The sequence below is a fragment of the Liolophura sinensis genome, chromosome 6 (assembly GCF_032854445.1).
Source record: "Liolophura sinensis isolate JHLJ2023 chromosome 6, CUHK_Ljap_v2, whole genome shotgun sequence".
NCBI lineage: Eukaryota > Metazoa > Mollusca > Polyplacophora > Chitonida > Chitonidae > Liolophura > Liolophura sinensis.
Genome location: NC_088300.1, coordinates 53,142,575 through 53,155,914, shown reverse-complemented (window position 1 = coordinate 53,155,914; position 13,340 = coordinate 53,142,575). Strand labels below are relative to the sequence as shown.

The following is a 13,340-nucleotide window of genomic DNA, read 5'->3' as shown; positions in this document are numbered from 1 at the left end:
ACTTTTGTTATTTGAGATGTGCTTTGTAACTCCATTCTATTTCTTTTAGATTGCAGTGCAGATTCGGTAAGTTTTCTGTTTCACCGCTGATGGGAGATCTGTAAAGATAGTCAACTGGGCACGACTGCAATCCTGATGGTAAACCGGAAGAAATCAGTCAGAAACATTAACTTCCTAATCAAGAAAATTGATTTCCAGGACTGTTGTGCTAACATGCTTTATTTGACTCTGGAATCATTTATGGGGTGGGGGCATAGACTCGGGCGACATACCCTTGAAACTGCTTCATTCCTTAGAGATATACGATATGAGCCCAGGGGGATCCGGTTTTATTGGGGGGGCTTGCTTGCGTCTTCACTGAGCCGAACCGCTATTCGCCATCGATCCTCAGCTAGTATCAACTCGTCTTCATACCCAGGGAACATACGTGTGTTTTCTGTAACTACTACAGTCGCACTATTACTAAACATGACCCTTTCTGTAGGTTCCTGGTTGGCGCTCCGGGGCTTCTTATCCTACAACATTGGGTTAGATTGCCAATTATCCATTTTGGGCAACAAATCGCAGGTTCATGTCTGTCCGTCTTCACCCTCGGGCAAATCGGCTGAAGAGAGTAATTCCATTTTGCCTGGAAACTCTTCAATGTTCCCGTCAATGTAACAAATGTTTCATTATGTTGAGGTTTCATATCAATAAACTACACTGAAATGCATTTTGACAACTGATTCATTTTCGATTTGCCCTCAAGAAAATTGCACAAATTAATACCATGTAAAGCAATTTAGCGTGTGCCGAGCAGACAGCCTTGTTAAAATCTAAACGAAATGTTACGGTATGGCACTTGATGGAAAGAAATCAATGTTTTCATTTTTATAATTTTTTTTTCACTTTTTTTTCTCTAGCTGTGAAGGGGATGAATGTTTCGTCCAATGGCCTGGAATGTTCCAATAAAAAGTATTCTGGGGAATTCAGTTTCAAACTAGGTGGAGATCTTGGACCATTGTTGATAGTAGCATCATCCAAACGATCGATATGCTGTTCAGCGCCACGTGGCTACACAAAGCCCACACACGCGGCATATCCACGTACGCGCAATTTCTCCCCCCTCTGCAATCCGTTCCGCGGAGAAAACAATTGCACAATAGTTAGCAGAGACGCATAGACATCTGCACAGTGAGCTTCTACGGGTTCCCTTTAAGAGGGAGTGAACAGGGATCTATATAATCCATAATCCACACTGGGAAAACAAGACATCTCTGGTGAGCTGCTACATACCGGTGCTTGCTAATTTAGAGACATTGCTGTGTCTGGTTCATGGGATCAATGAAGCGCTTCCTGTGGACGAACGTCTCTGACCGCACATGTAGTCCGCAGCCTCTTGTATACAAGTTGTGATACCAGTCTGCTCTCAGGGTCCTTTTGATTACGTTAGGGTCCCGCCAGTCGACGGCCAAGGCACTGACTTGGCACTCGTCAGGACTGTGTAGGCCGGCAAGCCCTTAGGTACTGGCAGCTCTGACTTACCATCGTGTCAACGTGATGAACACAGCCCAGCACAAATTACACCAGGTTGTATGGTGACTGTGATTAGAGATGTTCAGGAACCTCCTCGTCCGTGAGTGGGACATCCCGTGTGGAAATCCCGGAGAGTAAACCTCCGTTGTCGGTTTACTTAAACACGAACACTTCTACGGAGCACGGAAGTACACATTAGCGGTTGCATTCCCCTGAAGTTCCCCCCTAAAACTTTGGACCGCATGGGAGATGCTCAGATGGCAACGGAGGTAAGTGCTGACTTTATCTGACTTTTTGACGGAAAAAAGGTGTTGAGACATTGTCCTTATCATTACTCTTTATGTGTGTACAGACACGAGTGCTAGCTGAGCCATGGAAGCCAGTATCATTATTGGCCTACCGTGCGGGGATATGTAGATTTATGGACAAGATCATACAGTCAGCTAGCTTTCATGTGTGCATTAGCCGGGTTACCGCTAATGTGCACATGTTATTCTGTACACTGATTCCACCACAGACAATTTCCTTGGGGCAATAACATTATACATATTCTCCAACTTTTGACCGCCAAATTACCACTGACTTAATCTTGTTCAAATTAACAACCAAATAACAAGGCCAACGTAGTTTGACGCTTTTGTGAAGGTGTGATTCATGTGTTGGCCTTATTAGCCTTATGGAGTTAATTATTGTTCAGTCGTGTACAATTACATAACATAAACAATGTTTCGACAATTCCCTTAAGAGATAATCAGTATCGAAGATCAAATACTCCACCGCAGGCAATAAGTCAATAACGAACCAAACTGACGGAAAGGAGGATCAAAAATTTATGGTCATCAGAAGAATATATTGGTAAGGCGTGTAGAATTACCTTCAAATGTCAAAAAATCAAACAAACTCAAAGTAAAAACGAACCAACTTGCTGGCAAGAAGCGGCAAAAATGTATTGTCTAAAGTAAATTTTTGTACGCCGTTTAGTGCGTGCATATTCTCCATCACTTATGGGTTGAAAAATCGCATGTCAAGTCAATGTTGAACTTTCAACTTTCGCTCATCGGTAATATAAGGTAGAGACACCAAGTCCCCGGAGGCTTGCCAGCAATGGCCCTAGCGATGGCGCACAGTTAAGCGGGTCGCACCTCCTCGCGTGAGGTCGATACTGGAATGAGATCGAAACCATTTACTACATCCATTCAATCTAATCATTTTGCTCTAACCACGTGTTTGCCAAGACAGGGTAACGGCCTCAATGAATTCATGGCTAAGGATTCGCTGCCCCAACTCCTTACTCTGTTTGCACGAAGTGCCGGCTGAATTGCTTTTGGCTTCTAAAGGAATTCGCTGGAACCACTTTTTATCACGTACCACTCGGAGAATCTAAATATTACCCGAGCTGTTGTGGGTACTTCATGCCGCGACCTTAAAGTATATTGTTTGTTGTATCTAATTGGTGAACGCCCGTCAACACTAAATGAACGAAAATTGGCTCTCATTGGACTTAATGTCCTAATACATTTCTGTAGATAATGAAAGTATGTGCCAGTATTGTAATCAATGAACCGTGACCAAGGGATATATCCATTTCGTGCTTGGTAAAACAGCTGTATATTATTACTGTACCCTACTAGCTCTTTGCAAAGATATTGTTTGCCATGAACACTCTGATGAAGACAAGTTTCTACTAGAATCATTTGTGACTAAGCTGAGTTTCTGCTAATATTTTATCACGACCGACTTAAGCTGGTACGATGCAGGCACCAAGAGAATTTAAGATCTAGCATTTCGGTTAAACAATTGATTTCTTGTTTGTGTATGCGTTCGTGCGTGCATGTGTACACTGTAACAGTCGTTGTGTGGTCGAAGATGGGACTTAACTCGAATGTTATTCCATAAATGTTAGCATACTACTGCATTTACCTTATTGACATCACGTTAGGAAAACAAATTTGGGAAATGCTGTGCCGATATTAAATTTCTTTGTGCCAGTTGCTCGAATATGAGGCTCAGATGTTACTATCAATCTTTTCTTAATAAATTTAAGACCAGTGCCGCTGATTTTCGTCGATATTTGAAAGTTTCAAATGCGAGGAAAATGAAACCTCACTTTTAAAAGGGGTGGCACTTTAGATTGTTTAGAATGTCAATGGTTGAAAGATGTACCTGGGCTGTGAATGCTTTGTACCAAACCAAATTTCGTCCATGGTTAAATGGCCGTGAAGATGTATATTGTTGAATAAAGAAGACACGAAAACGCCAGAAAGTTTAATCTGAAGTAGGCCCAGGTAAATTTTTATGTCGCTATACTTTTTTTCTGTTGTAAGTTTCTGAACTTAACATATACTAGAAGAATTGTTATTGGATGAGGTCAGCATCTTACAGAGATATAGTGTATTATACACCAAGGGGAGGAAATGTTAGCCATAGAAGGTCATAAAGGAAACAGGAATCTACTCAAGCTGAAGATGATTTTAGTATCAACAGCTATACTTATACATTACAAGTCGTGTAAGGTAGAGGTGAAAAATGAAATATCCTCGGTAGCGAATTAAGGAAACAGTCCTGGGGTAGGGTAAGTGGAAATATTGACTGATTGATTGATTGGTCTCTGGGAGTTACTGGTTTATTTGTTGTTAGAGGTTTCATCGTCATATATCTGTCCCGAACTAATCTGGACCTGTCCCAGTTGCTTTGTCAGCCGAGGAGATAAGCGATGGTGTACTTGTTAACTCTGTACCTGTCTAACATATCAGTAGATTCAGAATAACAATGCTCTGTCAGGTTTGAGGCTTCAATATATAAACATATGACATTGTCAGTTCCGGTTAGCCCGTCAGGCCGTAAGTGCCATCGCCAACATTGATTCCACGTCTCTCGAAGCTAATCGAACTTGCTGATTACCACGTGTTCAGGCCGATGAAAAATGGCGATTTAGTTGGGCCACTTCCCTTTTTGGTGGCTGGTCAATAATTGATGGGTTTAGGTAACAGTATATTAAAGGCCGTGTTACTAACGCTCGGCCACTTCATTTATCATGGTTATGACCAGGCTTTGACCTGACTAATGACTCAGTTATGGAGAGACATCAGATAAACGCGTCCAGGCGTACTTCCGGGATCTGCAAATCGTTTATTTATTTATTTATTTCATTGGTGTTTTACGCCTTACTCAAGAATATTTCACTTATACCACGGCGGCCAGCATTATGGTGGGAGGAAACCGGGCAGAGCCCAGGGGAAAACCCACGACCATCCGCAGGTTGCTGCCAGACCTTCCCACATACGGCCGGAGAGGAAGCCAGGATGAGCTGCACTTGAACTCACAGCGACCGCATTGGTGAGAGACTCCTGGGCCATTACGCTGCGCTAGCGCGCTAATCAACTGCTAATCACGTAGGCCCCTCTGCAAATCGTAAACTGATTGCATATTCTATATTGCTGTTAGGATTATGCATCTATAGTATACGATATCCCAGGGAGTATGGAACATTTCCTGAAGGCTAAACGTGTTCCGATGATCCACGAATATGGGATACCGAATTAGTTGTATAAATCGTCAGTTTAAAACACAGAGGAGATGGGAGCTGATCTATTACTGTGTGAGACAAGCCAGGTCTATAAACATTCCATAGTGTTGCACACAAAATCAGGATATATGTTTCATGCATGTTATTGTAACAAACTAATTTAACACGGGACTTCCTATGTCCATTGTAAAGCACTAAATCTCAGTTTTAATGGTGCATTCACCATAGATGAACTTCACAAGTCCTCAGAACACAGCGAACCGAAACCCTTCCTGTCCTACAAAGCTTGAGTTTCATATGAAGTAGGACTATTTATATTGGATCTGGATCTCGTAGCTCATGGTTGGTTCTACATCAGGCGTGTATGTATGCTGTTAACAAGTAGAAAAATGTAATCATTTTTGTGAGGATAACATTATAACAGAAGGCGTGCTTTCTTTCCCATTCTTCTCCGGAATTAAATTAGTTCTATATTCGTCTTTTGCTACCATAATTGCAATGGTGTTTGTGGAAATTTCAAATGTTCTTCCACGAGAATATCTTATATAAGAACTGAATGTATTTCTTATACTCGTTGCTAAACGATAACACTGGGCATTCGGAATAATTGTTCCCATGCTATTGTTCATTAAATGGGCTAGCAACACATTATTTTGAGTAATTTTAGTAATACCAGTGCATTTTATTTTGCCTATTTTTGCCTACTGTGATGTGCGGTTGAGTATAAAGGGTCCTGTTAATTTAGTGTGTTTTGGCTCTGTGTGACACTGCAATATAGTATATGTATTTGTTGGTCGTTGACTGTATAGAAATTTTGTATCAACAGTCGTAAGATTAACCCAGGAGCAAGCGCAAATTTCTATTCTGGAAGTCTGGAATCAACAATGGGAAGCATTCAGTATTTTGGATAATAGCAGATGAACAGATATGCAGCTAATTTCTGTTTTAATGGCATTGACTGGATGGTTCTTTGCCATACCCAACCATTTACACAACAGATTGAGAGAATTTGCTCGACAGAGACTTGATATTCCGACAGGAAACCTCGTAGCCCCTATAAGTAATTACAGAGGTTTTGCAGACAAAGCTGGCGGAAAGCTGAAGGCGCCTAGATCTTCGGTCCTGTCTAATCTGAACTATCTTAAGGAACATCGAACCTTTCTGTCAGCTGATCGTGGGATGTTCAATGAGGAGGATCTGGCCCTATTTCTAATTGTGCTCAGAGAGGTGATTAGGCCGAGGGTCTATCAGCTATTGAAATACGTGCTTGCTTTTCATTATAGTTGCCAGACAAGACGTAGCTGAAACTTGTTTTTATCAGACGAATCAATCACTTGTTTTTATACCTTGAACAAGGACAATAGCAGATGAGGTGCTACTGCCGTGGAACTCCTAAACACTTTCACCAGACATGCTATGTTTAATAATTTAACGCCTTGTGTATGGAAGTCGTCTAGGTAAGGTTTGATGTTACAAGGAAATAGCACGTCACAGCAGGAGCTAAAGATAACGGAATGAAACTTCTAATGACCATAGAAACACAAAAGAATAGTTTGACTTCCTTACAGATGAGTTTTTTTTCAATCTCTCCATTTCTATTGTTTGATGGGTACAACGAATCATCATATTATATTTCAGTTTCTTTGTCTTTATTATTACAAATTCAGCCAACAATGTCCTAGTTATGCGTGTTAGATATTAACTATAATCATAATAATAACGCTTCAACTTTGACGGCTTATTTTGATGTGTAAGATAAGATTTTGATTTAATATAATTTAGCCATAGATTTCAGTGAGTGTATATTTGAAAATAAAAACATTTCCATGGAATAAAACGCGAGGAAAAAGTTCTCTTACCACAATTGTTCTCAGCCAGCTACAGTCAGAAATCTGTGCTTTTTGTGTGTGAGAAGGACCATGGATTACCACAAACGTACGTCTGGGTGTTTTCAGAAATGGATTATTTTCATTGAGTTGAAATCTCCACATTTTATATCTTAGCTTCTTGGTTTTGTTATATTGTATGGCATTAATAAGTACTTGCCGTGTATGTACTGATATGTTAGGCCTTTATTTGAGTATGTATGGCCATGGATATATATTCAGACAGTGCACAGATTAATATAGAGGTCGTGCAATTGAAAATAGGAGATAATGTGTACCTGGCTATGACTAAAATTCCAAAGATGACATTTCTGTAGATATGTATGAGAATCTTCACATGTTATCGCCCTTTAGTATCTTTCATAACGTAAAATTCAGAACATAAGATTTCAGAAGATATTTGAATCTCTTTGATGAGGCAATTTGGCTGGAGCCTGAAAACCTGACAATAAAAGTTCAACCGATCGTCTCGCTACAAAAGTGAGCAGAATCACATCTGAAGCTAAAGCCCCGCTGGAATCAGTTACTTCAAGGTTTATTGTCGATAGTTATGTAATATTGATGCTTACCTGTAACGTCTTTGATGTCTTTGATCTTTTGAAATAACCACAGGTTGTTAACACTTCAACTGAGAGGCAAATCATCAAGGCCAATGGCTGGCTCTGATCGTGAGTGCTGTCTCTTGTTGAACCCTAGGAGATGTGTTTTACAACCTTGTTAATATCGCGTGTTGTAGTCCGTAATAGCGATTCTCAGTGGGATAGAGCAAACATTACCTTGATGCGACAGCAGTTCTTCGGATATCGGCTCTTTGAAGCTTCGACACTTTGGGACTGAGCAAAACGCTTAGCAAATTGAATTGCATAAAATAAAAAAGGCTATAACACCTTTGAACTCATTTTTTTTACTGCGTGCTTCCAGTTTTCACACCAAGAAAAGTGTTTATCTTTCTTCTGGCAATTCGCAATATCTGATCTGTACTTGCAAACAAGGATGTTTCGAGATGGTATTCTGTGTGATTCGCAATTTAAACCAATCATTTGAATGAGGTGTAGCATTTAAAAAAGAAGGGATATCGTTAATCTCAATGACTGTTTGAAATGTGTGGTTTAATATTATGCTACAGTGCATACATTTATAACTCGGTTGGCTCGTATAAAGCTGGCGCGAGTGCCGTAATTGCGTAATCTCAAGGTACCCGGATTATTTCATAGATGACGTCATATTTGAGTAATGAAATACAAAATACACGATCAAGGAGGCTTAAGTATGACCTCGCTACAAAATGTCTGCTTCTTTCTCCAACTCAAACACAAAATGAAAGAAAAAAAACATCTTGACAGAATGTAGAAATTCATTGGAAAATATTCCACTAAACAATGGTCATCATTTTAAAATGTGGATGAATGCTAAAATTGATGATGGTTCTCCTGTGGGGTTTGAAACCTCCATTTCCTTGAAAGGTTTACCATTTTCATGCCTGACAATAAATTCTGGACGGGGATACATCCATTTGACGTATGAGAGCTGACAGTCTGAGACATCTACACAAAAGTAGAGCAAGTTCTTTGACAATATGATCGAAGACCTGACGTATATCATTGCCTTCGTGTTCACATGACGTTTAATTGGATGTACAATAATTGTCTTCGACTTCGATGGTCGCTTGAGTGGGAATCTTAGCTGTGTTCTGAGTAGGTACGGCCAATACGTGGCTAACAAAGCCGTGCTAATCGGACACTATAGTCTCAAGTGTCTTTCCAGGAAAAGAACCCAGTGTCTGCTCACATTGTTATACACTGGAGATTTTAATGTCAAGGACAAACAGATCAGTGTAGTCTATTACCAGTAATTCAAAATTCCACCTTTATTATAATATCACCATACTTCCGATCTCATATGGTTGATTCTTCCTCAGCATAACCTCTGATTATATCCCAGAGCTACATGATCTTGAGATGTCTTTGTTTAGGATCACCAGTATACTTTTAAATCTTAAAAGTCATTTCTATATATTTGCATCGACATATATACATATGTCTTTACCATAATGAACAGCTCGCTGGAGTACCCTGAGCTCACGGCGCAGATTTTTCTCTTGTTACAATTTGTTTGTCACTATACGCAACACCATCAGAACTTCGGCTCTCTTTTGTTCGTCCACCTCCTCAGACACCATCGTTCTGCCACTTCAGCTGCACAGCTCAGCTCACCACCACGGTTTTGCCGATAAAACACCAAACTGCTTGAATAATTCCCAAATATTTGCAGAAATAGAACTCATAAGCCACACGATACATCCAAACGTTTCCCACAGGGTGGTAATAATGGCATATTGAGTTAACAGGCCGCCTTCCATAGGCTGATTATAGTGGTGCAGATCGTTGATTACACACCTTCTATGGGTTGCTTATAATGGTGCAGATCGTCAACTAAACATCTTTCATGGGCCAATTATAATGCTGCAGATCGTCTACTAAACATCTTCCATAGGCTAATTACAATGGTGCAGATCGTCGGCTAACATCTTACATAGGCCAATTATAATGGTGCAGATCGTCGACTAAACATCTTCCATAGGCTGATTATAATGGTGCAGGTTGTCGACTAAACATCTTCCATAGGCTGATTATAATGGTGCAGATCGTCGGCTAACATCTTCCGTAGGCTGATTATAATGGTGCAGATCGTCGACTAAACATCTTCCATAGGCTGATTATAATGGTGCAGATCGTCGACTAAACATCTTCCATAGGCTGATTATAATGGTGCAGATCGTCGATTAAAGACCTTCCACAGGCTGATTATAATGGTGCAGATTGTAGACTAAACATCTTTCATAGGCTGATTTTAATGGTGCAGATCGTCGGCTAACATCTTCCGTAGGTTGATTACAATGAAATGGACCGTGGACGCCTTCTACAATCATCTCTGACGGTACAGGTCAACAAAATACTTCCCACAGTCGGGTTATAAAGGTCTATGCCAGAAAATACCTTTCATATGTTGGATATAATGGAGTAGAACGTGGACAACAACACCTTTCACACAACTGGATAACATGGACATACTTATGACACGAAATATTGGCAGAAAGTTTTCCATAGATGCCAATAACATAATGTAGAATAGTATTGCCGTTATTGGGTCTACACTTTTCTGAATTCCTAATATCGATTCTTTTTTTTGCTTAAAACCACTGTCTAAATGACATCCACCCACCAGATATGTTCAGGTGAGAGAGATGTGTTGCTTCTGCTCATGTTAGCCGTGAAGTAAGCTTCTTCCCTTTTCCTTAAAGGACTGTGTGTTAAATCCTTCAGATGGTTGACAAGTAGAGGTCGTGGGTTGGAAAACCGGATTGGTGTTACCTAATTTTAGCTCTAGAACCTGGGCTATATTGAAAAATGTAACCTTTAATAACGATAACGTTTTTACTTAAAACCTCTTTCTAATTCTACCCATGTCTTATTATGTACATAACGTGGAGAAAACGCCTTACACAGTCTGGTTAGAATGCAATGTTCACAAACATCTTTCACGCAATGGTTATAACTTCAGAGAAAGTTGAAAGTTTTAAAGAAACGGCTTTCTTACATTATTTATTGATATGGAATGTGGAAATCCCTTTCCACAGGTTGGCTAGAATGGCATAAACGTCGATAAAATACTGCCCACCGGCTTCAGGGTAATCATGATATAGCACGGCGACGAAACACTTTTCATAGATCGGTAACTATAAAATAGACCGTGAAGAAAACAGCTTTCATGGGCTAGTTTTAACGATATAGAATCTCTATATAGGGTAATAATGGTACTCAATCGTATTTCACTTATACGACGGCCATCAGTGTTATGGTGGGAAGAAACCGGGCAGAGCCCATGGGGAAACCCACGACCATCAGTAGTTTGCTGGTAGATCTTCCCACGTATGAGCTGGACGTCGACATCGGTCGCATTCGCGAGAGGCTGCAGTAATACCACGGTATTTTACGCGTTTTGATGCAAAGCCAAGAAAGGTTGTGATTTGCTTTCATTTCGCGGATTGAAAGACATTCACATTTCATATTTCAAAATTCGAATTAGTTCATTTGTTTAAAGCGGCCATTTCACCATGTCGCGTAGTTTATGGCATAATATTCAGACTGTGATGTATTTATCTTCACAAAAGACCTGTCAGGTTTTCCTGATTTTACTCATGGGGTCTCTAAATACCCTTTAAATAAAAAATTTATATTACATTTATGACTGAAGTCAAACTGGCTTGATAGAATCTGCCATTGGTCTTTTCCCAATGTATTCCAACTTAATTCAACCATGTCTATACTCCTCCCCTCTCACTTCCACTGTTTTTGCTCTACTGAGGCGCCTTTAGTGATTGGCTCCTGATCAACACAACCAGATATGCTGCGTCCCCGTAAATGAAGACAGAGATTGATTTGACGCGACAGTGTGATACCTGAGATAGTGTCAAAACCGCCTGGCACACACTGTGGTATAGGTGATGTCAAGAATAATACTGAAAGCTCATATGTGAGAAGAGGCCTGTAGCCAACCCATATCTGTCACGAAACGGAAGATATAACATATAGCGTAGAGCTGTCGGATATGCAAGGATATAATAATTTGATTTCTTTAAAATTTTCTTGGCAAGTCAAATGTTAAATATTTTGCTCAAAATACACCTGACTTAAATGATAAACAAGCATACGGTTAATCGGATTGAATTTTCGTTGAAGGTTATATAAACCTCGTCTTTAAATATTGATAAAGGCATGTGGGTGACGAACAAAATAACCAACCACCTGCTAAAGCTATATGAACTTACCCAACATAAAGAATATATACAGACACAGCGAGGAAATAACATTATAGAAAATTGATAAGAACTGTAGATAACTGAATTCTGTGTACATTGTGCTCTTCGAAAGAATATGATGAAATGTGTGCTGAAGAATATGTTCTTTCCGTCGTACTGAGGAGAGAAATTAGATACCGTGGGCGTATGTGCTGGACAGCTTAAACTAATGCGTGCCTTAAGTACACGTTAAATAGACACAGTGACCTTATGGCGTCTTGTGTTGAGCACTGGCCATCCAGGAAGTATTCTGACCGTACCCAGAATAAATATTAATAGTATTTGACTCTTGTACGTAAAAGTCTCTACATTTGACCGTGAAAAGACAAATAAAAGTGTTTCCACACTCGCATACGTACTGTCTCGTTTAGCATATCGGCAAGCTTTAGTAATTTAATATTCAAGGAATCGATAGGAGGAATGTAGGCCGTGTGACAGGTATAATATACGGCACGAGATATGAATTAATCGTGACGAGTGGCCGTACACCTATTAGTGCATATTGACTGTGAAAAGGTCTCATTTATCATCCTTGTCCAAGGCTTTCCCTTTGACTCTGATATCACTTGATTTTCTAACAAAGGACATCAGCCTTTGCAAAACAAACACCAAACCATACTTATGTGCAAATACAGCGGCCGATATGCGAGGTCAAGGGAAACCACAAACACTGGATTTATTGTCAGATTGTATAGGGTTCTCACCAGGCGACATCGTGTCGCATCTATGGTGGAAATTGTACTACACAACAAATGACGCAGTGGTTTGTAGTTACGGTTTTGGTTGTCGTGTTTATATATAGAGGAAATTGTACTGCAGAACAAATGGCGCAGTGGTTTGTACTTACAATTTTGTTTGTCGTATCTATAGTGGAGATTGTGCTGCAGAACAAATGACAAAGTTGTTTGCAATTGCGGTGATGATTATCTGGTATATTTTTGAAATTGTACTGCAAAACAAATGATTAGACGTTTGTCCATTCAGATCTGTTGTTGGCCTCAGGTCATGCGTATATGTACGGTTACACGTTTAGCCAAATCCTCTTTTTGAAAAACATATAGTTCTTTGTGACTAACACTGTAATCCTGATAAAAGGATTCGTTTCTACACACGGGCATCTCCTGGGATTAGGTATGTATATATAGCGGCTAGGATCAAAGACTTGCCCTAGGCTAACTACTGACGTGATTGCATCTGTACATATATGTCAGGAGAACACTGATTAGCTGGATTATTATAATGACAGGATGTCAGACTACAAAATCTGAAATCCCGATGTGTTTGCTGATGAAGTCTTGGTGCATTATCGACTTTGTTCTAATTTCCTGAAAAGTGTATTCCGCAGCTATAATATTCGGACACAATGAACTGATATGAATTGTGCCATTTTGACGAGTTTGCAATGCACAGGTGAGCGGTTCTGCTTTACGATTTAATTAGCAATCATGGTCTAGGGAAGAGCACAACAAACTCCTCATACCCATAATGTCTGTGTTATTATTTTATTTCATAAATACGAATGAAAGCATTCGTCCATACGGTGTAAAACATTCCC

The 13,340-nt window shown here is 39.9% G+C and overlaps 1 protein-coding gene across 1 annotated transcript in view; it reads left to right on the top strand.

Moving 5' to 3' along the window:
• Window positions 1–728: 728 nt before the first annotated feature.
• The window catches only part of LOC135467342 (endothelin-converting enzyme homolog), a 104,439-nt gene continuing 91,827 nt past the window's right edge, over window positions 729–13,340 (top strand). Inside the window, exon 1 of the mRNA XM_064745111.1 lies at window positions 729–1,784. Coding sequence (XP_064601181.1) covers window positions 1,758–1,784 — 27 coding nt within the window. The 5' untranslated portion in view covers window positions 729–1,757. The remainder of the gene's footprint in view (window positions 1,785–13,340) is intronic.